Source organism: Solanum stenotomum, chromosome 12, assembly GCF_019186545.1.
Source record: "Solanum stenotomum isolate F172 chromosome 12, ASM1918654v1, whole genome shotgun sequence".
Taxonomy (NCBI): domain Eukaryota; kingdom Viridiplantae; phylum Streptophyta; class Magnoliopsida; order Solanales; family Solanaceae; genus Solanum; species Solanum stenotomum.
In genome coordinates, this window is record NC_064293.1 from 36,574,476 (window position 1) to 36,595,427 (window position 20,952).

General features: G+C 32.1%; 3 protein-coding genes across 3 annotated transcripts; 1 reads left to right on the plus strand and 2 right to left on the minus strand.

The window, feature by feature from the left end:
- Positions 1 to 921: 921 nt before the first annotated feature.
- LOC125846269 (E3 ubiquitin-protein ligase AIRP2-like) lies at positions 922 to 5,514 on the minus strand. The gene is made up of 5 exons (XM_049525648.1): positions 5,169 to 5,514; positions 3,908 to 4,058; positions 3,739 to 3,805; positions 3,403 to 3,637; positions 922 to 1,500 (listed from the first exon to the last, which is right to left on the minus strand). The coding sequence occupies exons 1-5, from the start codon at positions 5,264 to 5,266 to the stop codon at positions 1,290 to 1,292; spliced, it is 762 nt and encodes a 253-aa protein (XP_049381605.1). The 5' UTR covers positions 5,267 to 5,514; the 3' UTR covers positions 922 to 1,289.
- An 8,370-nt stretch (positions 5,515 to 13,884) lies between these two features.
- LOC125846256 (uncharacterized) lies at positions 13,885 to 17,279 on the plus strand. Its single transcript, XM_049525634.1, has 3 exons — positions 13,885 to 15,899; positions 16,107 to 16,197; positions 16,874 to 17,279. Exons 1-3 carry the CDS (start codon positions 13,959 to 13,961, stop codon positions 17,062 to 17,064), a joined length of 2,223 nt encoding a protein of 740 aa, XP_049381591.1. The 5' UTR covers positions 13,885 to 13,958; the 3' UTR covers positions 17,065 to 17,279.
- Positions 17,280 to 18,638: 1,359 nt separating this feature from the next.
- On the minus strand, positions 18,639 to 20,839 carry LOC125846263 (CBS domain-containing protein CBSX5-like). Its single transcript, XM_049525641.1, has 2 exons — positions 20,353 to 20,839; positions 18,639 to 19,578 (listed from the first exon to the last, which is right to left on the minus strand). The coding sequence occupies exons 1-2, from the start codon at positions 20,700 to 20,702 to the stop codon at positions 18,717 to 18,719; spliced, it is 1,212 nt and encodes a 403-aa protein (XP_049381598.1). The 5' UTR covers positions 20,703 to 20,839; the 3' UTR covers positions 18,639 to 18,716.
- Between the last annotated feature and the right edge of the window lie 113 nt (positions 20,840 to 20,952).

Here is a 20,952-nt window from a genome sequence, read left to right on the forward strand (position 1 = left end):
CTTCTTCAAATTTGGAGAACTACTATTTCACTTTTTGAATATTATATTATTATTTCTACTATTTTATAATTAACATATTATTTTTCATATAAGGCTATTAATTAAATCTCTAATATTTACAATTCTTTTTAAATGTAATATAACATTTTTAAAAATATTTTATTTTATATATACTACTTTCATCTCGAATTAATAATATTTTAAATATTTTTTTAATTTTCGTCACTTTGTGATACAATTTGATGTTATTATTAATTTTCACTACGAAGAATGCACAAAATTTAAATGATGAGCTAAAAAATTTAATTTAAAAATATAATACATTACATAATAATTTAAATACAAGATAACAATACAATACAATGCATAACATAATAATTTTAAAAATCACAACAATAATTTAGTAACCCAGTAGGTCGTTTCTAGATTTAACGATATTCAAAAAAGAAATTAGTGTATGATTTAGAGAAGTTGTGGTTGTGATTGCAGTTATGCTTGCTGATTTCTTTTTTTAATTATTCGTAATTATAAAATATAATTTAATATTAAATAAAAAAATTCAAAAAATTAAAATTTTATATTACATGAAATTATATAGGATGATTATTCAGAAAAAAAGGAAAGATTTATATTATGGAATACGAAAACAAAAATGAAATAGAAATAATAATATAATATTGAGGAGAAAAAAGAATATTCTTTTTTAGAGAGTAAAATAGAGAATTAGGTTGGAGTTGATTATATGAAAAAATAGAGAACTTCATATTTAGAGAGTAAAATAGAGTGTAGGGTTGAGATGCCTAGTGAAAATCGTATGCGAACTTTTTCATTTTCTGAACCATTTCATATCCTTGGGTAAGAAATTAACAGCAATACCTTACTTCAAATGCTTGCAAAAAAAAAGGGAAAATTACAGATTGGTAACTAAATACATCATAAATTATACACTCTTATAAATAGCAACCATAAAACTCTGCACTTGAGATAGCTCAAATGCTGGTATTTATGGCATACTTGAAGATTAGAAAACAAACAACAAAAGGGTACACTTGTGTTTTCAAGAAGTTAAACTGGAACTGTACAGGTATGTACAAATTAGGAGGTACAATTAAAAAGCTCCATTTTTTTTGGCTAATCTAACTTGGCTTCAACCCCTGCACCACGATGACTCGGTCGGGTTCTTCTAATCAGAAGGTGATAAAGTAATCCACCTGCATTTCTAAATCTAGCGAGACCAATTTCTTGATCTTTAGTATGATTCAATCCCCCCCAATGAAAGCATTGTTCATCTACCTTATATGAGTATCATAGTGATCAAAAACATTATCTGGAACGATCAAGGGTAGCTTATCTATAAACATGAATAGCCTCCTCAGATTCTCCCTTGTTATTGTTGACATGTCCACGATGTCTTTGTTGTCCATGTATACCCACAGATCACCAGAGTTTACCCTTTTAAGGCTATCGCGGCAAAAAGGGCATGATTGTGACCTCGAACGCCTGCAATGCATTGTATTAGATAATTCTCAGTTTGAGTAGTTGTACAAGCAAAATTAGCCGTACAGAAAGGAGATAAAATGCTGAATATACATATTTTGCAGAGTAATAAAGTACCGACGCCCTAGTAGAAACGAGTGCAATAGTGACCCAAAAAAGGAAGTACTTGACCGCCAGCAAGAGCTGCTATTATCCCCAAAGAGGGCCTTAACGAGAAAATGGTACTACTAAGTTCCATATATCACTTGCCACAGGAAATTAATAATTTCTAATACTCCACTATTTAGGAGATTGCTGCAGCTTCGAATCAATTTAACAAACTCAGAATGCAGAAATGCGCCACTGTGCTTTTCCCTTTCTTCCCTCTTAATAATTTCCCATTAGGTTGTAAGACGCAATGGTAAAGTTGTCTCCGTGTGATCTATAGATCACGGTTCGAGCCATCGAACAAGCCACTAATGTTTCCATTATAATGGGCTGTCAACATAACACCCCTTGGAAGTGCGGCCTTTTCATTGGAAACCTGTTATCTCACTTCTCCTAAGAAACATCCCCCATGTAACGGCAGCAACCTATGACTGTAGAGATATCCTTACCTAATATCATTGACTACTCCAAATGCGGTTAAATGGATGAAGCATATTTACATGGACTAGGAAACTAGTCCTAGCTGCAAGGTTTGTATGAATAGCACCCACAATCTGCGGAATAGCAGCACATCTAGGTGTCTGCAGGATCTCTATATTGTACAAAAATCTGTCATCATCAAGCAAAAAAACTTGGAGGCTCAGTTAGGAGGTGGAGGTCTGCCTCTTCGCATTTAATTCACCAATTTTTCATTTGACTAATTATTAGTGATGTTCTCCATGCCACCCGCGTGCAGGGGAGATTCTCAGAAAAAAACATCTCGGATCAGTATGTTCAAAAGATGACACTGAAACCCAGTATTATGGTGATGGGAAAGAGCAGAGATGCACTCCAGCTTCTCAGACAATTCAGAGTTACTGATTAGCAGGAAAAATCATACTGGCTGTAACATGTTTCCTAAATACAGATAGTTAAGATGATGACTGCTAGTTTTATATAGAGATTTAACAGTGATAATACTCGCTCAATAAAATGAAATAATAGTTACAATTTAGGATAGTGCACTTCCCCTGCACATGGGCACTGCATCATAAAGACAGGAAAACAATAAAGAAGAATGTATAAGCACACACAGCAGACCAGCCTAAGCTATATAGCTATATCACTTGACGTAGCTCCATTTTACCATGCTCTGCTTAACTATACCGTGACACAGGGGGAAACTGACACCCATCTGAAGCATTTATTATAATTTATTAAACTGCCAACCATACAAAAGGAAGGGGAGATACAGATGCAGGCATTTTCCTAAGCATGTCATCTCTATAATGAATTTCAAAAACTAAGGTACAAAAGAACCAGCTTACTAAAAAGACTTTTGTATCATTAAGTTATGTGGCTAACATGCACACAAGAAATTAAATACTGACCTAACCCTTTAACAACCCAGACCTAGCTATTAACTTGTTCCTGCCCTAGACATCTTTGAAATAGCTAGCCTGATAAATAGAGAAAGAACACCCCAGACTACCTGATAGAGGGACCACCCACAGGACCTCACCCCAGACTACCTGATAGAGGGACCACCCACAGGACCTCACACCAGGTAGCAATCGGCAGCTGTTATGTAACACATTAAAGTGTATGAAGGGGTTAGAAAGAGTGCAAAGGAAATGTGGAGTTGGCGTGGGATGAGAGAGTTAACGTCTTCAGAAGTGACTCGAAATTTACCAGGCCCACCGATCATAGAAAACTGAATATAGTAGTTAAACTTAACACACATCTTCTATCTCACACAAACTGCAACATTAAACATACCATTCACGATAGCATTTCAAACACAGGGCGTGATTGCATTTGGGAAGGACAATTTTGCTGTTCATTTCCATGCAGATTCCACATTCGTCTTCCCTTTCAATATCCGAGTCAGAAGATTGTCTGTAATCCTCATCATCTCTTCTCCTGTATCTCTCCTGGCAAACTGCTTTTTGTTTTTTGTCTTCTGAATCAGTAACACCTCTTTCAAGTTGAAGTAAGGAGGGATAAATAACAGCTGCACAAGATTAATGATGATTAGCAACCATTATTCAGTATAGCTGATTTATCTTAACAGTTCACATGAATGTAAATATGAAGGAAATTGTAGAAACTCACCATAGAACTCCCTAATGCTTGCTTTCCTTTCATGAACTGACATGGTTGTGGTGCCATCAACATAAACCTAGAGCCCAAAGAAAATCCAGTCCAACGCCACGTTATTGCAGCATGAAAAACAGCTTGAAATAGAAGGAATTAGCAATGCATGAACATGAACAATCCATACCTTGTAAATAAGAATTCTCAACAATCCAAGGGCACCAGCAAGGTGGCAATCAGTCCACTGCACTAAGAAAAGGAATAGGTGAGCTGCTGGACTGTAGGACATTCTCATCTGTAGGCAAGCTCCATCGTACTCTCGGGGAAAGTCAGATGCCCTGCACCCAAATTCCAACAATCACATTCCAAATGACAGGACTATCAAGGAAGAACTAAACACTGAATTACCAGGTCCAGACAAACATGTTCACCATACAGAACAAAAAAAGTTCATCAAACCAACCTAACTGAATTGCAAATGCCACTAATAAAGGAGGAAAGTGGGGAAAAAAACCGGAACGGCAGAAACAAGGAATACAGAATGGACAATGCAACAATTTACTTCCTCTTATGATTGTTCAGCTATGTAACCACATTGCAACAAATTGAAATTCAAGGAATTACACACCATTTTACAAAAATAAGCACCTCTACCCCACACCCACCCACAAAAAAAAGTGGGAAAACTAGCTGACTTACCTTACAGTAAGTACCTAAAATGGATATAGTCAAGATGAAGGTATGCCTTGGAATCATAAACAAAGGCTATTTATTAATCATAATATTAGAGTTTAGACGCTTTTAGAAGCTAAGCATCAGATTAGCCTTAAAAATGATAACTTTATCTCCTTTTGAAGCAATCAAAGAAGTGAACTCAAAACAAACACTGATAACAACCTTATTCAAAAGCACCACAATTCTTAACACAGAAAAAAACAAAAAGGGAAAGGCAAAAAGAGTGTCATCACTGCCACCAAATCTTAGCAAATCTAGCCACAAAATTTTCAATTTGCATAAAGAACAGTAGAAAAAAAGAACTCATAGAATGTTAGAAACGAAAATCAAGAAACAGAAAAATCAGAGAAAAAGTTTCAAACTTTTTAGCAAGAAACAAAAACCCATATCATAAAAATCATTCAAAACAAAATAGACCAGCAAACAATGAGAAAAAAAAACCCAGAAAAAATCACCTCTGAACCAAAATTTCAGAAACAAGAGCAGACTTGAAATTTGAAATGGTCTAGACTCTGAAACCATAAAATCTCTCTCAAGTGAAAAAAGGAATAGAAAAAACAAAAGGGTCTTACAGAATGACAGTAAAACTCCAGAAAACAACAATAGAGATTCATCCCCAAGCATAACAGATAAACAAGAGCAACAAAACGAAGGATGAACAAAAAAGTTCTGTTTTTTTAAGGCTGTTGATGATGAAGAAGAAGTTGACTCACAGAGTATTAGCATGCTGAATATCAGCTTCAAGAACTTTGAGAGAGTCCTTAAAGGACTTTCGCATTGGCCCTCCAATTCCAATTCCTCCTCTATTCATATCTCCAATCTTCCTTCTCTTTCGCTCTTTTCTCTAACCACCCAAAACCCAAACAAAACCGAATTTTACTCACAACCAAACACTCCTTACCATCACAAATCCACTCATACACCACCCCTTTTTTCCCTCAAAATCAAAATCTATTCGATTCTCTAGTAAGATTTTCCCCAAATTTTGATGACTCTGTTTGTTCTTCTTTTTCTCTGCTTCTTTTACTGTACAGAATGAAGAAAGAGAAAAAAATGGAAGAGTTCTTATAAACTGGACACGTGGACTTGAACTTATGACAACCCAAAAGGATTCAAAAGTAATAATACTCATATACTAGGGGTAAATTTGGAATTGTAATGTATCAAAATTAATGGACCACTAAACAAGCACATCAATTTGAGCTCCGTGAATCTGCTATCTTCGTTTCAAAATAAGTGATATTTTTAATTTAGATATATGATATCGACTTATTATTTTATATTATTGAAGATAGTAAATATAGTACAAACTGACATGAAAGTAAAGTGTAAACAGGATTTTGAGTCAGTTTTTAATACATGATGACAAATTCTTCTATTTCTCTCTCTTTATTATCTGTTTTTTTTTTTCAATTTTTTTATTTTATTTGTTGTGTTTTTGTTTGGTTAGTTTTGTTTTGTCTGCAACTTTTTTCCTTTACTTTCGGTTGCTTTTCCTCCACGCACCGATGACGGCTACCCCACATCCTTCTTTAATTTTGCCCTTTCGATTCCGCTTATTTACCTTCTTGCCACTCGCCTTCTCTTTTCTTGACCTTTTACCTAATTTGTACGGCCCTCATAATTTAATTATTTTCCTTTTGTAGTATTAATTTATCTTTTTTCTTTAAATGAAAAGTAATTATCTTAATTTGACCTTATCTTAATTTATAATCATTCCATATCATATAGTATAATCACGAGATTCCAGCGCAAACTTCAATGCAAGTGCTTCAACTGTTCAAAATGAAAAAGAAAAAAATCAACGTAAAAAGGAAAAAGTTAATTCTAACATAAAAATTTATAATTTGGTACAAATCCAAATTAGTCATAATTCAACATAAATGTTCGATACCAAATTAAAAAAATGATAAAAAGAAATTAAATTTTGTACAACACGTAATAGTTTCATTTTATTTTTAAAATATGATGAATATTGCAACTTAAAAAATAAAATACAATATTTTCAATAGCATCAATTTTGAATATTAGAACCACGAAAAGAACCATAGTCCATCTTTTTTTTTTCAATTTGATATTTAATATTTGTATTAAAGTTTGATTAATTTAAATTTATAATATATAGGATTTCATTTTAGGAAAATTTAAACTCAAAATTTCTGATTAATGACACGATATCATATTTTTTCGGTGGTCCATGTTAATAAAGCGAATATTACCCAAAAGACATCTCCAAAAACAACAAGTTAATTACACTCTCCGTTTCAAAAATAAGTTAATTGTTGGAGCTTTTTTCATAGTTTAAAATAAGTGAATTATTCAAAATTCAAGAAAGTTGATGGAATTATTTTTTTCATTTTTGTCTTTCATTTATATTTTTTAGGTAATAATATCAAGAGAGTTAACTACTCATATTTATGATTTTACTTTTGAATTATTTATATTTTCAAGAATAGTTTGAGAATAACTAAAAGGAAAAAAATGAAAAGTGATGATTATGTCCTAAACATTTTTTCTTAGCGAGGGTTCATTGCATCAATAATTTACTTATTTTGAAATGAAAGGAATATTATTTAACCCATTTTTTATCTCAAGCATTTTGGTGAGATATATAATCCAAGATCAAAATGACCAAATTATTTTTAATGATTCAACCGTGTTGACTTTTGATTGAAAGTAGGTAAATCAATTAGATTATTAAAATTTATATATGGGAGATTTATTACAAGTGTGATGATTGTTTAAACTAAAATTACAAGTGTCAAGCATCAACATTTAATTCTAATTTAATGATGACCAAATCCTTACCAAACTTAATGAATTAACCATTATAAAATATTTCTTCATCATTCAAAGCGCAGAATTACATTATTCCATTATTGCAATACTTTTTTTTATGATAAAAAGGCAAGTTTTCGATGATAAAGGTATCAGTGATATTGATTGCTTTTAAAATAATAATCTCAGAATGCTTTCATTATTTTTTACTCTTGTTTAAAAAAAAAAAAAAAGGATTGCCCTCAAACAGAGGCGAATTCATAATTTAAAGATTTTGGGAGCATCAATATTACCTTAGCTCAAATATGAGCTCTACGATAAACTTAAAAATTTAAAATAAAAATAATAAAATAAATACTCTAGTTGGATTCAAACTCAGGTCTCAAGGTGGCTCCTCTAACTTGTACCAACACCACAATAACACTTCTATGTTTTTCATGGGTGTACTGCTAATTACTCTATTTGTCCAACAATAATTACTCTCTACTATTGACTTTGCACACTTCTTAAGAAACTATAAATAGAAAGATAATTTTACAATATCACCATTTGAATATAATAAATATAATAGGAAAATAACTATAATTAATAATAAGGGTAAATTAGGAACTAATAGATTGTTAAATTAAAAAATAATTAATCTTAAATCTTTCACCTACTCTTAATAAAAATCCTTATAACCACACAAAAAGTTAATATATTTAAAATCACCAATTTTAAAAGTTTCCTTTTAGCAACACAAATTCTATTAACTCAAATTATATCACGTAAATTAAAACGAATTGGATAATATTGTTGCATGTATCCCAAGAAATAATGCGGGTCCCCTCAACACATTTTGAGAAGTTGGGATCCATTGGATCCAAAAATATTGCTTATTGCACTTGCACCTACATATTTTTCTCCAATAAACGAGACACAAAAAGATGGAGCATCGTAAAACTAGCCATCCTGTTACTTGTAACACCTAAAATTAAAAAACATACTCTGTCCGATAATAGTTATCCATTATTGATTTGGCACACTTCTGAAAAAATTATAAATAGAAGAGTAATTTTACTATATTACCCTTTAAATATAATAAATATAATGTTTTGAAAAATTTATTAGGGAAATTACTATAATTAATGATAAGGATAAATTAGTGTAAAATTATTCATGGATTTTATAAAATTGACAAGTATTTTTGGACATATATTTTTAGTATAGTAAACAAATATTATTGAATAAAGAAAATATATATTAATTGAGATCAAATTAAATACATTTATATATTATGTTAAGCATTTTTTTGAAAATTTGAGAAGTCAATAGATAACATGGGGCCAATGGTTGGTAAAGAGTATTTAAAACTAACTTATCTGTATTAAATCTAACTAATTGTGGTGCCAAAGTCTACTAGAATATTCATATTTTTTAACTTTCTTGGAAATTTTATATCATTTTTCCAAACTTCATTTTTGTGTATATATAATTTAAATATTAAATATGTATGCCTTTTTTCTAACATTTTTTTTGCCAAAAGATACTATTATACTATTAATGGAATAATCACCAAGTTAACTTGTCAAAGGTTAGAATCATCAGCTACAATCTAATTGAAAAAAATACATTTTTGAAAAGAATCCGTTGGATCTAATTTTGTAAAAAAACTCAAATTCATTATCAAGAAGTTTTTGGGTTTATTTTGGTTTTCCATTCAGTGTTCTGTACCTATATTAGAGCTTGATTAATTCGAATTCGCGCCGAGAAATTTGGGGTAAAGCACTCCCTAACAATGAAAACTCAAACCCGAGACCTTTTGATTAAAAATGGAGTATTTACCACTCCACCACAACCCTTGAGTTTCAAAACAATATCTATGATGATCTCTATATTTTTCTTTAAAATAAATTATTAGTATCAAGCATAAATTTATATTTTTTTATGTTATAATATTTTATAAGTTATATCATTCCCCCTTCAAAAAGTGTATATCCGGCTAAGCATAAATTCAATTGTTAAAAGAATAAAAATTAAAAAATAATTTATTTAAAAATTAAACCATACAATTAAATATCTGTTTTTGTGCAATTTTTTGATTTTACATTCGATATTTAATATTTATATTTGGGCAATAGAAATTCCCAATTGAGCAGTAAATCACTTTACCTATGGTTTTTTTTTTATTGGTTAATATAAATGAATGCACAATTGCACAGGAAAATTGTGAAAGAATTGATTAGTTGGATGATGAAAGCTAGGAAAAAGATATTATAAATGGTGGGTCATAATCAATATATAGAGATAATGAAGCTTCATGATAGGGGAATATATATTGTGGGGTTTGATGTCAAAATGAATAGGCAAACATATAATATAAAAAAAACATTATCTTTTTTATCATTCAATATCACTATCCCTCAAACCATGCAATCAAATAAGGATAAGGACATAGATGCAATTGTCTATTTCTTCACATATAAATAATATCATAACTACTGTTTTATGATAATTTAATAATATCTATTTTAAATAAAACTTTACTCTTTTTTTTCCGGAATTTTCCTTTGCTAGTTGTTTGTAAAACAATTGGAAACTATTGTCCTCTAGTTTTGCGCATTTTAATTTGGTACAACAATTCAAGAGTGGTATTAGTAGTTGGAATTTAAATATAAATTGACTATTTTGTGACTTTATTCCTTTTAAAAAATTAGTTCTCAATGTTACAATATTCATTGTCCTATTTGATTAAGGTATTTCTAGTTTGAGAATCTCTCAATATTTTAATTTGATTCCTTTTAAAGTTGAGTGTATTGAAATTTTATCATGTTTATGGGGTAAAACTTAGGATCGTTTGGTAGCTAATTAGAGTTATATCGATATTAGTAATATAGAAATTAGTTATGTATGTATTATTTTATGTAGGTATTAGTTATATAAATATTACTTTTTCCACCTTTTATCATGTATAAATTATACATAATTTTTCTCATAACTTATATATGATATGTCTTAGTTATGCGGAATTCAAAATTACAAATCAACTACCACACGTCCCCTAAACTTATCGAAACCAACTGTTATTCTAAATTAAAAGAAATGTGATAAATATAAATTTTTACTTTATTATAATTTGATATAAATATTTTGTGCAAGTAATGGGATAAGGTGGAACGAAATATGTGAGGGGTTTATTTGATGTTAGGAATTTATACGCGAAGAAGTGAAATAGGTTTCTTATTTTGCTTTTATAATTTTGTGAAGGAATTTAAAAGAGATATATAGTACTAAATTAGTATAATTTTTAAGGGTAAAAAAGATGTTACAAGAACCTAAATTAGTATATTGTGATTTGAACATTGGAGTAAAATTGAAAGAGGTAATCATACAAAACAATCGAAAGGCATGGGATACGGCTAGTTCAAAAAATTGACTATTGATTTAAACATTTTTGGACTCTTTTGACGATAAAACCCCCCTTAGAAAAGTTACAAAGTGTCCAAAAAGAACAATCGAAATTATTCTAGAAGTAACAAGATCACTTCAAGATTTCAATTATATACGTTTCCAATGGGCCAATTCAGTGGTCATAAAATAATAATTTAAATTATGGTACCATTATCCATGGTGTATCTATTCTCTCTCAGTTCACTTTTAATTGTCATAATTTCTTTTTTTAAAGTTAAACTATAAGAATTTTAACTAACATTTTACGATGTATTTTTTCATCATATTGATAAACAAAAAATTGTTATAATAGTACTTTTCGTATAGTTTTAGACTATCTAAATTTTTTTGTTTAAAATATCAAATAAATGTAATCTAATTTAACTTTAAAAATTAGTCAAATTAACTTTTGAAAGTGCAACATAACAACTAAAAATAGACAAAAAAAGTAGTTAAGATGGTAAAATTGAGCAGAAACCAACATTCTTTTTTACATGTACATTGATGTTCGTAAAATTTTGATTAGTATGAACAGTGGTTGAATTGGCATAACAGATGTATTCTTATGATATACTTCCTTCGTCCCTAATTACTTGTCCACTTTTTTTTTTATAGTTGTCCCTAATTATTTGTTTATTTTAACAAATCAAGAAAGGACAAATTCTTTTTACCTATTATACCCTCAATTAAATGACTAATTATTTTTAAAAATGTAGAACTTTTCATCCACTTCATAATTAATAGGGGTAAAATGGTAAATTCACTATGTCACTAATTATTTTCTTAATAGGTGTGTCAATTCAAAAGTGGACAAGTAATTAGGGACAGAGGGAGTATTAAGGACTGATTCCTTTTGATTGTGCTTTTCAGTCGAGTTTGTTGCATTATTGAAGATTGAACTAATCTGGTATGGATTATATTTTTTGAGTGCACACTAAAATAAAATAGCGATTGTGGTTTACATATTGATCTTGATTGACGTGACCGACCCACAAAGCGACTATTTTGAAAAAACTAAAAGGCTAAATGACTTTCGAATATATTATTGTCTCACTTTAAAAAAAATGAAATAAATAAAATCATTATTTGAGTTTTATTATCTGCTCCTAGATAATTTTTAGTCAGTGTGTCACGAGTGACTTCTCGATGAACAAGTTGTGATTGGTCTTGTTGATATAGTTTCATGTTTTAAGCAATTTCGTATTCTAACGGCCCTGCCTTACCATTTCTTCTTCTCAATCATTCAACATATAATGTGAATTTAATGAGTTAAACTCTCTTCATATATTTTTTTGGCAAGTTTACCACCAGACAAAGTCTTTAGTGGTCTTTCATTAAAAATAGAAAAAACTCTCTGGGATAAGTACAAGCAAGGGGTAGGCCTTACCTTATCAATCCTAATGAGTTAAACTTAAACTAAAGGAAAAAGGAAAAGTTTTATAAGGTAACTGTTCGCTCTCTAATTGAAAATGAATTCGATACAATTCACCAGAATCTAATTGAGTTTTTGCATATTTTTGTTAATTTATGGGCCTTTATATTTTATCAACAACTATTGGACAGGGCCTTGACTAGTTGGGCCTTTCGAAAAGAATTATTTTGTGGAAAGAAACGGGCTTTGTCACCACTTATACAAACCCCGTGTCTTTTGGGTTCTTCTGTTGGCTCGAAGTATACACTACATATACATTTGGATTTGATATGTATAATTGTGTATGCGTGTGTATATATATATATATATATATATAGTTTATGCATAATTAGTATAAAATATACATTATTTAAAAATTATATAGTGGGTACTAGTACATATTGGATTGTAATTTGCCATATTATTTTGTTAATGTTACTCATTACGAATTCACAAGACGAAATGAAACAACGACATTTTATTCGTTTTAATCTTTCATTCAAATTCACACAAAAAAAATTACTTTGACATAAAATATTCCTTGATTAAAATGATTTCATTCTCAAAATTCGAAAATCGAATAATTTTATTCAAAAAAAAATAAAAAAATACTAATACCTCTCATAATTCTAACCAGCTACCTACCTGTCAACTACTTAATGATTCAACAACAACATGGGAGAGATTTTATCATAGGAAAAATTAGTCCTTATAAAGTTTTGGTTTTTAAGGTGGACGGACCTAAAGGAAATTTTATTTATTAAAAAGGTTGTATTTTGGGTAGACATTAAACTAATATAACAAACGGAAAAGGGTCAAAATTGCCCCCGAACTATATGAAATAGACCATTTATACCCTTCGTTACATTTTGGGATCAAAAATGCCCCTGCTGTTATCCTGAGAGACCACAAATACCCTCAAGAGTTAACACCCCAAATTTTTGTTGACGTGGCAAGCCACGTGGGACTAACCCTTCCACCTAAGCGTTGCCAACTAGGATTCACTACAAAAGAACTAGACCTTTAGCGGCAACAACAGTCGCCACAAAAGCCCAGAAAATCGTCACTAAAAGTTTTTAACATTAAATTCTAATTTTGTGTTTTTTTCTTCATTGTTTTTAAAAAACCAAGTATGATATCGTTTAAGTAGGAGTTTGAAGAAACTATATGTTTTATTTTTATGTCATATGTAAATGTATAAAATGTACAATGATGCATTATATATATATATAGTAGGAGATTTGAATCGAGAAGTAATTTTGATTATTTTTCGTAATAATATTGGATGTTTTTAATATGGATATTGCAAGTTATTTATTTTAGAAAATTAGGTCGCAATCGAAAATTAATTATCATATTTTTTCGTTGAAAAAATAGGTTTTACTATCGAATAGTTGTTGGAGCCTTAGTCGTCACTAAAAATCACTCATAACCTTTAGTGGCAATATTTTGGGATTTTGTGGCGACAAAAGTCAAGTTCTTTTGTTGTGAATCTTAGTTGGCAATGTTTAGGTAGAGAGATTAGTCTCATGTGGCTTGCCGCGTCACTAAAAAATTAGGGTGTTAACTCTTGAGGGTATTTGTGGTCTCCTGGGATAACTGTGGGAGTATTTTTGATCCCAAAATGTAATGGAGGGTATAAGTGGTCTATTTCGCATAGTTCAGGAGCAATTTTGATCTTTTTCCGTATAACAAATAAAATTTGGTAAAAATTGATAATTTGATAGACACAAGTACCCCTATCCACTATCATATTCACGAAAATGCCATTCTGCCCCAGAAACAGGGGAATGACACCAAACTCTCAGTTCAGAACCTTGAGCTGAGAAAAACCAGAGAGATTGGATTCTTTTCATAATAATCTTACAATAGAATCAATGCTAAAATGAATACCCTCATCACAAAAAGATTCAATCTTCAAATTTTCCCTCAAAATTTTCTCTTTCACTTTCCACAACTTTCCAAGAAAACCCCACATAACACTCATCCATTTCCAAGAAAATTTCCATGTACTGCCAAGACTCTAACTTTATGCTCTGTTACAGCTTCTGATTCATTATCTTGTGGTGGCTGGGATGACCCAAGTTTCATTGGTGCTCCAATTAGCCCTGGTGAGTCCAACCAGCTTCATAATTTTCTTAATAAACTAGGAATTAATGATAAAAAGTATGTCTTTGTGTACCTCTTGGGGTTTGTTTGTGCTTTGGCTATTTCAAGGGTGAAAGTTTCCTCAATTATAGCAATTCCTGGTTGTGTTATTGTTTTTGCACTTGGGTTTTCAATTGGGGTTTTTAATGGTGGTAAAATGAACTTAGATGGTAATAAGAGATTGCATCAAGATCAGATTTTTAAAGATTTTATTGAGAAACTAAGGGTTTTGGTGGATTTTCTTAGTGGGGTAGATGTGGAGATTGGTAATTTGAAGAAGGGTGTTGGGAAAGGTATTGAGTGTAATCAAATTACTGTGAATGATTTGCAAAGTTTCGAAAAGAGTCTGGAATCTATGAATTTTTCTGCTCTCAATGCTAGAAAGGTTATAGAAGGTTGTATTGAAAGTTTGTCAATTGAAGGCCAAGAAATGGGGGGAAAAATCAGTCAAAAATCAAGTAAGAAGAAGAAGGAGTCGGATAAATATGGCTTCGACTTCTTTCAGATTGCTGCTGGTTTGTTTCAAACAAAGTCTGGTTCGAAGTCTAGTAAAATGAAAGATCATGGCGAGACTGAGTTGATGGACAGAAAGATGAATGGCTCTAAGCAAGGGAATATCTTGAGTTCTGCTACTAAAGAAAGACATTTGAATTTTGATATGGATCTAGACGGCATTAGTGGCACTTCAAGGCACAGTTTCGATGATGATGCCATTGGACAAGACAGAGTGGGTGAGACATCTGGAAAGGCTAGCAGAATGAATGTAGTTTCTGATGGAAATTTCAATTTCTCCGAGATGGATAGTAACACTGTTAAATCAGTTTTCAACAGAGAAGAATATAGTTACCAGACAAGTAGAGTACAATTTATGAGGAACCAACAGGTGTCTCATAGAATGAGTCATCCTAGTAAATTTGAATCTTGGGGTTCTGATGATGGTTTAGCTGATTCTATTGATTTTAGCGTCAGTATGGAGCAAAGTAAAACTGAAGCATCTTCGTTGCATGAAAAGGAGGTCGGGAATTTTGAAGGAGTAAGGAGCCATTTTGGTGGAAAAGAAAATGATGAAGACACCTACAGGCATTTTCTTGGAGAGGAAATGAGAAATCATGAAAAGGAACCCTCCATGGCAAGAGATGAGGCCTCAAATGAATTTGAATTTGGTCACTCTCCATCTTCAACAGGTTCCATCGATTTGCAATTTAATAAGTACCTTACTGAGGCTAATTTTCTAGTACAAGAAGCAAAGGACTGTTTAAGGAGGCAAGACGGCGACAAGCATGCTGAGAATGCGTTTTACGAGTCTGCCGTATTGCTCTCAAAAGCTATAGATATCCGGCCCATGAGTTTATTGGCTGTGGGGCAGTTGGGAAATACTTACCTTCTTCATGGAGAACTTAAGTTAAGGATCAGCCGTGATTTGAGAGCTTTACTAACTGATGCTGTATCAGTAAGTAAACGGACTAAAATACGTGATGCGCTAGATGATATGGTTCCAAGGGAAGAAAAAATTGCATCTTATCTTGTAAATGTCTGTGAAGAGTGTGAAGAACTACTTATTAAGGCAGGAAGACAGTATAGGTTTGCCTTGTCAATAGATGGGAATGATATGAGAGCCTTGTATAATTGGGGGATTGCTCTCTCGTTGCGTGCGCAGTTGATTGCAGACATTGGACCTGTAAGCATCTTTCTTAAGATTACTTGGTTTAATTTTCTTTTTTCTGATGGTTTGAACTGAAAATTGTGAAATCAGATTAATATCTCATATTATGAACTAATTTCAAATAGCATTGCTTATCAGTTCTCTGCTCTCACTAAAGCTACCAGATTGTTTGGAACCTTTTTCTACCCCTTTCATGGTCAATGTTGTTCTGCCAAATTCCAGGGTGCTGCACGTGATGCTGACAAAGTTTTCTTGGCTGCAATTGATAAGTTCGATGCAATGATCTCCAGAGGAAATGTATATGCACCTGATGGTATGAGAAATAACTATTCTTCTATGCTGTAAATTTAGTGTCTTTTATGTGTACTAATCCATGGTCGTCTTTCTTTTTTTGTCTTTATATTTAACAAGAGAAGTAGGAAGAAGTATTTTACCATAACTTGTGAGAATCCTGGTCTTATAACCATTCCAGCAATGACCATTGTTTAACTCTTCCTCCTCCTCTCTTTTGCGGTAGAGCTACAAGAAATCTATCAACAATAAAGGAGCTCACCCTCCCACTTCTTTCGTCATAAGTTCCTAATGTTTTGATCATTAACTGATGAAAGGAGAAAGTTGGTGTCACCTCATGGCCAGCTGATTATGCCATTTGATGGATGGTCTTTTTGATATTCTCTTCCAGTCTCTTTCTGCTGTGCTAAAAGTTGAACTGGTAAAACTGATGTGTTATCTTTGGCAAACTTAAAGTTGGATAATAACAAATGAACTAGTAAGAGCGCGTGGAAAGCAAATATCAGCCCTCCTCTCCTTGCATATATGCCGCTCATTGTTTTTATAATAATAGTATTGAGTTGGTCATTGTATAGCTAGGCTTTAATGGATGAGTAGCATCAACATAATTAATATGGAGTTATTTCACAAAGAAGGAAAACAAAAGAATTCTATGGATTACTTAACATGTGGGCTTACGACAAATTTTCTTCGTGAAGCTCTTTTCAGATGGGCCACAGCATTGCAGCACAGATCTCGCCTACGGCCTAGAACAAGTAGAGAGAAGGTGAAGTTATTGCAGCAGGCTCAAAGGTTATACAAAGATGCCCTTCATATGGACTCCGATAACCTTCAAGCACAAAAGGCCTTGTCATCCTGTATATCTGAGCTCAAGTACTGGTATAGATAGTCATACAATAAAATTTTGGCTATCCTTCTTTTTCACCATTTGATAATATTAAGCCCTTGCATAAGCCAAGCTTACAGCCTACAGATTTATCAGTACCATGTGGTTGAGATAATAAGCAGGGAGCTTACTGAATATAAATTTCTCATTCATCTGTCAAATAATAGAAAAAATCAAGAATAAACTCAAGCTACATTTTCTTTGATTACTACAACATATTTTACTGGTTCCATTAGCAGCTGTATTTACACGGTTTTGTGGCAATTCTTCCGAATTCTGCATAATTGTTTTCACTTGTCTTTAATTTCAGTTTCCTTTACTATCATAGCTCGCGGTATCACTACAGGTTGATGACTAAAAGAAACTACTTACCAAAATTAGATATCAAAACTAACTCATGTTTACGTATCGTCAAGGAACTTGTAAACCACTTGCACCACAAGACTCATTGTTTCTAAGAATGTCACGTTTAATATTTATACATTTCGTTATAAATATATATACATTTTGTTACGGAATTCCTTGTGTAAAACCAATAAACATGACACAGACAGACAGACATTCCTGAAAACATGTTTTTTGGTTTTGTCACTTGGTGATTTTTGTTATAAAAGCTGGCATTTCATCATCAAGCTGACATTAAGCACTTGTATGTCTTATTTTCCAGAACACAATGTAACTGAAACTGGAATTATTTGGTGACTTGACATCATTCATAACAGGCTAAAGTTGGGGTGATTTTTCCGTCTGTCTTTTGTCATTTAATTTTTTTTTTATAGTGGCTCGGTTAACTCGTATACTAAAGGCCTATTTGGATCGACTTTTGACTTGTGACTTGTGACTTATAAGTCATAAGTTAAAAATCCTAACGTAAGCTTAAAACAAAGTGTTTAAAAACACTTTTTTTTTATCTTATTCAAATGATACAAAAGCGTTTTAAAACTATTTTGACTTAAAATACTTAAAATTAATCAATCCGAACAGGCTCTAAGACTTAGCTGAATGCGAACAAATCAAAATGATTGTGTATTTCCAGAAAAGAAAAAAAAACTTGTTTTTCTCCTCAGAGAGCAATCCATTAGTCTCTCATTTCTTGTAATAATAAAAATATCTGCAGAAAAAAAATTGCGAGCTTCTGGATAATTGATTGAAAAATTATAGTCCACACAAAATTCAGATTCTTTCCTCTTTAATGTACATTCGCATCGAGCAAAATGTCATTTGATTAATATACTGAGTGATTTTTTCCAAAAAAGAATAAGAAATATTTGTCACTTATTCTTTAAATAGATTTTCATTTTTACTTGTCACTTTTAACATATAAAAATACAATTATATTTTCACCCTCATCATTAAATATTTATTTTCTAAATTATTTTTCAAAACCTAACACTAACATCATTTAATAGAAATAATTTGACAAAATACTTATATCAATAATTATTTTCTTAATGGATGTGCCAAGTGACAAGTAAAGAAGAACCAATGAAGTAGTTCAAACAAAATGTTTTTCAATCACTACCAATAAGTCTTCAGTTCATTTAAGCAAAATTTATGCAAGCATAGTCCCATTTTTCAAAAAAAAAAAAAAAAAACACAATAAATATGACATTTTAAAAAAATTTAACACAATATATATGACATTTAATTGTGTATTATTGCTTTGATGTATTCTCCTTTTCTGGTTTACGCTTCGCATTAGCGATACTCCTGAAAACTTCCAGAATTCCTTTAAATGTTACAACTCCGATCAAATTATGGTCTTCATCCATCACCCAAATGGAATTAGCACGATGTGCTAGAGCTTGGATCATCACAGCCACCAATGAACTCCATGGATAACAAGTAATTGCCTCGGATCTTCTTGCTGAAGAATATCGTCCTAGCACAGTAACTTTGTTTGAGCCTGATTCATCATCTGATGAACAGCTCGAAGCAGAAGATGATGATGAAGAAAGTGAAAACTCTTCATCTATTAGTTCCACCATTGCCCCAAGTTTCTTTTCTTGTAACCTCATCTTGACCAACTCGATCAAGTCCTCTGGAGGACCACCATAGTCAATGTAAGTCATGAGATCACCAGCTGAAAGTGTCGCGATTGCTGCTGCAACGGTCTCATCACAGTAGGCTAGAGTGAAGGGAGAGATTTCACCAATCAATCGGTTGTCTTCATCAACAACAGCAACTGAGCTCTGCTCAATATACGCCCGAATTATGGCATCCAAAGAAGAAATTGCAGGATCATGATAACTAACAGTCATCATATCGTGATTTATGATATTGAGTGATTCAATTGAAAAAGTAGGCATAGGAGAGAAGACTCCAATGGAGTTCAGAAGGAACCGGACAATGTCTTCCTGAGTTAGCCAGCAGTATTCAACTCCGTTATGATTTGTGGGAGTCAAAAATGATGCTTTACTCAAAAGTTTTTTCCTCGAAGGGGTGCTCTTGTAGTTTTGAATTGGTATAACTAGATTCTGTGCACCTTCAAGAATGTAATCTATTGCTTCCAACAAGCTGAACAACAAAAGATAAGATACATGAGAAGCCTGTCAATAATCAATCTTCAAATAGATCATATGAAGAATGCTTTAACACCCAAGATTATTCAAATCACATCAATACATCTCAATTTGATCTCATCTATCATAACTTGTTGTGTTCACCATTTTGACCCATAAGTCAATAACAGGTACCAGCAAACACAAAATAAATGAGATTCCGTCATATTTCTTAATATTTTCACGAAACTATGACTCAATCTCAAACCAATTGAGGGTAGCCAAATAGCCAATATTATCAAGAACAAAATTAACCATAATAAATGTCTAGCAAAGCATCTATTGAATGAACTCCACATACATGTCAAGTCTCAAAAGAATGGTTCGTTCTCATTTCTCAATGTGCCAAAAGGTTGTGGTACATAAACGAGAAAGTTTAATCAAGAAAGGGCAAAAAGGGAGCATCAAACCTTAGATCTATAATTAGAATAAATGAAATCAGAATATACAAAGTTAACTGATGAAAAAAAAGTTGGGATTTTGAGTCTTCTTTTTCTTTTCAGCACATTCTTTAGCAGTTATCCCCACACATTATCTTAAAAGTACTACTTCATTCTAAAACAAAATAGAAATGAGCTAAGAGAAGAATTGAAGCTTCGAAGAAAATGTAATTGCAAAACAACCAACCTCAATATAATTTCTAATCACCATTTACCAGGCAAGAAAAGGAATTAAAATCATATCTAATTGAATCTGGATTCAAAATGAAGAAAAAAATCTTCGTAATTACCTAGAATTTGGATCCAAATGTCTGACAATGGAATTCCCTTTAGGCAAAATCTGTTCCACGGGAGTTTGAAGAGCCTTAGAAGGATCAGCCAAATTCTCTTCCTTACAGAGGAAGCAAATCACATCAACCATACAGATCTTACCAATACAGCGGCACACAGAATCTCCTCCACCTCCTTCTTCTACAACCTTCCTTATATGGTCACAGCTCCAAACGCTTACATGAGTCTCGCCAGATTTTTTCAACAATGTCAACGCCTCCGATACGGTGGCTTTGGCTGGAATAGGCTTTAAAGCCGGCTTACCAAGACACAGATCAGATACCTCCCGATTCAGAAAACTTACTGCCATGCAAATGCGAATATTCGACGGAATTTGAAAAGAGTACTAATAAAAAAGAGAAGGAGATCCGCCGGAGAATTCTTTTACAGGAAAATAGGACGGAAGACTTAGTTGGTGCTGGGTTAGAAATGTGAATTCTAGGCTGAATATTAGGAAGAAATTGATGTATTTATAGGTGGTGACTACTGGCTATAACCTATGAGAGATGACATTCCATTCATTTATTTTTCCTCAAAATAAATAGATATACTTTCATTTT

What these genes read in the sequence shown, in the direction of transcription:
- LOC125846256 (XM_049525634.1), top strand. Translation starts at nt 13,959, where the DNA reads ATGAATACCCTCATCACAAAAAGATTCAATCTTCAAATTTTCCCTCAA. An exon ending in TGATTGCAGACATTGGACCT is followed by an intron (nt 15,900 to 16,106) that starts GTAAGCATCTTT and finishes GCCAAATTCCAG; the next exon opens with GGTGCTGCACGTGATGCTGA. An exon ending in AAATGTATATGCACCTGATG is followed by an intron (nt 16,198 to 16,873) that starts GTATGAGAAATA and finishes TTCTTCGTGAAG; the next exon opens with CTCTTTTCAGATGGGCCACA.
- LOC125846263 (XM_049525641.1), bottom strand. Translation starts at nt 20,702, where the DNA reads ATGGCAGTAAGTTTTCTGAATCGGGAGGTATCTGATCTGTGTCTTGGT. An exon ending in CATTTGGATCCAAATTCTAG is followed by an intron (nt 19,579 to 20,352) that starts GTAATTACGAAG and finishes TTTGTTGTTCAG; the next exon opens with CTTGTTGGAAGCAATAGATT.
- LOC125846269 (XM_049525648.1), bottom strand. Translation starts at nt 5,266, where the DNA reads ATGAATAGAGGAGGAATTGGAATTGGAGGGCCAATGCGAAAGTCCTTT. An exon ending in ATTCAGCATGCTAATACTCT is followed by an intron (nt 4,059 to 5,168) that starts GTGAGTCAACTT and finishes ATTTGGGTGCAG; the next exon opens with GGCATCTGACTTTCCCCGAG. An exon ending in TGAGAATTCTTATTTACAAG is followed by an intron (nt 3,806 to 3,907) that starts GTATGGATTGTT and finishes TTTGGGCTCTAG; the next exon opens with GTTTATGTTGATGGCACCAC.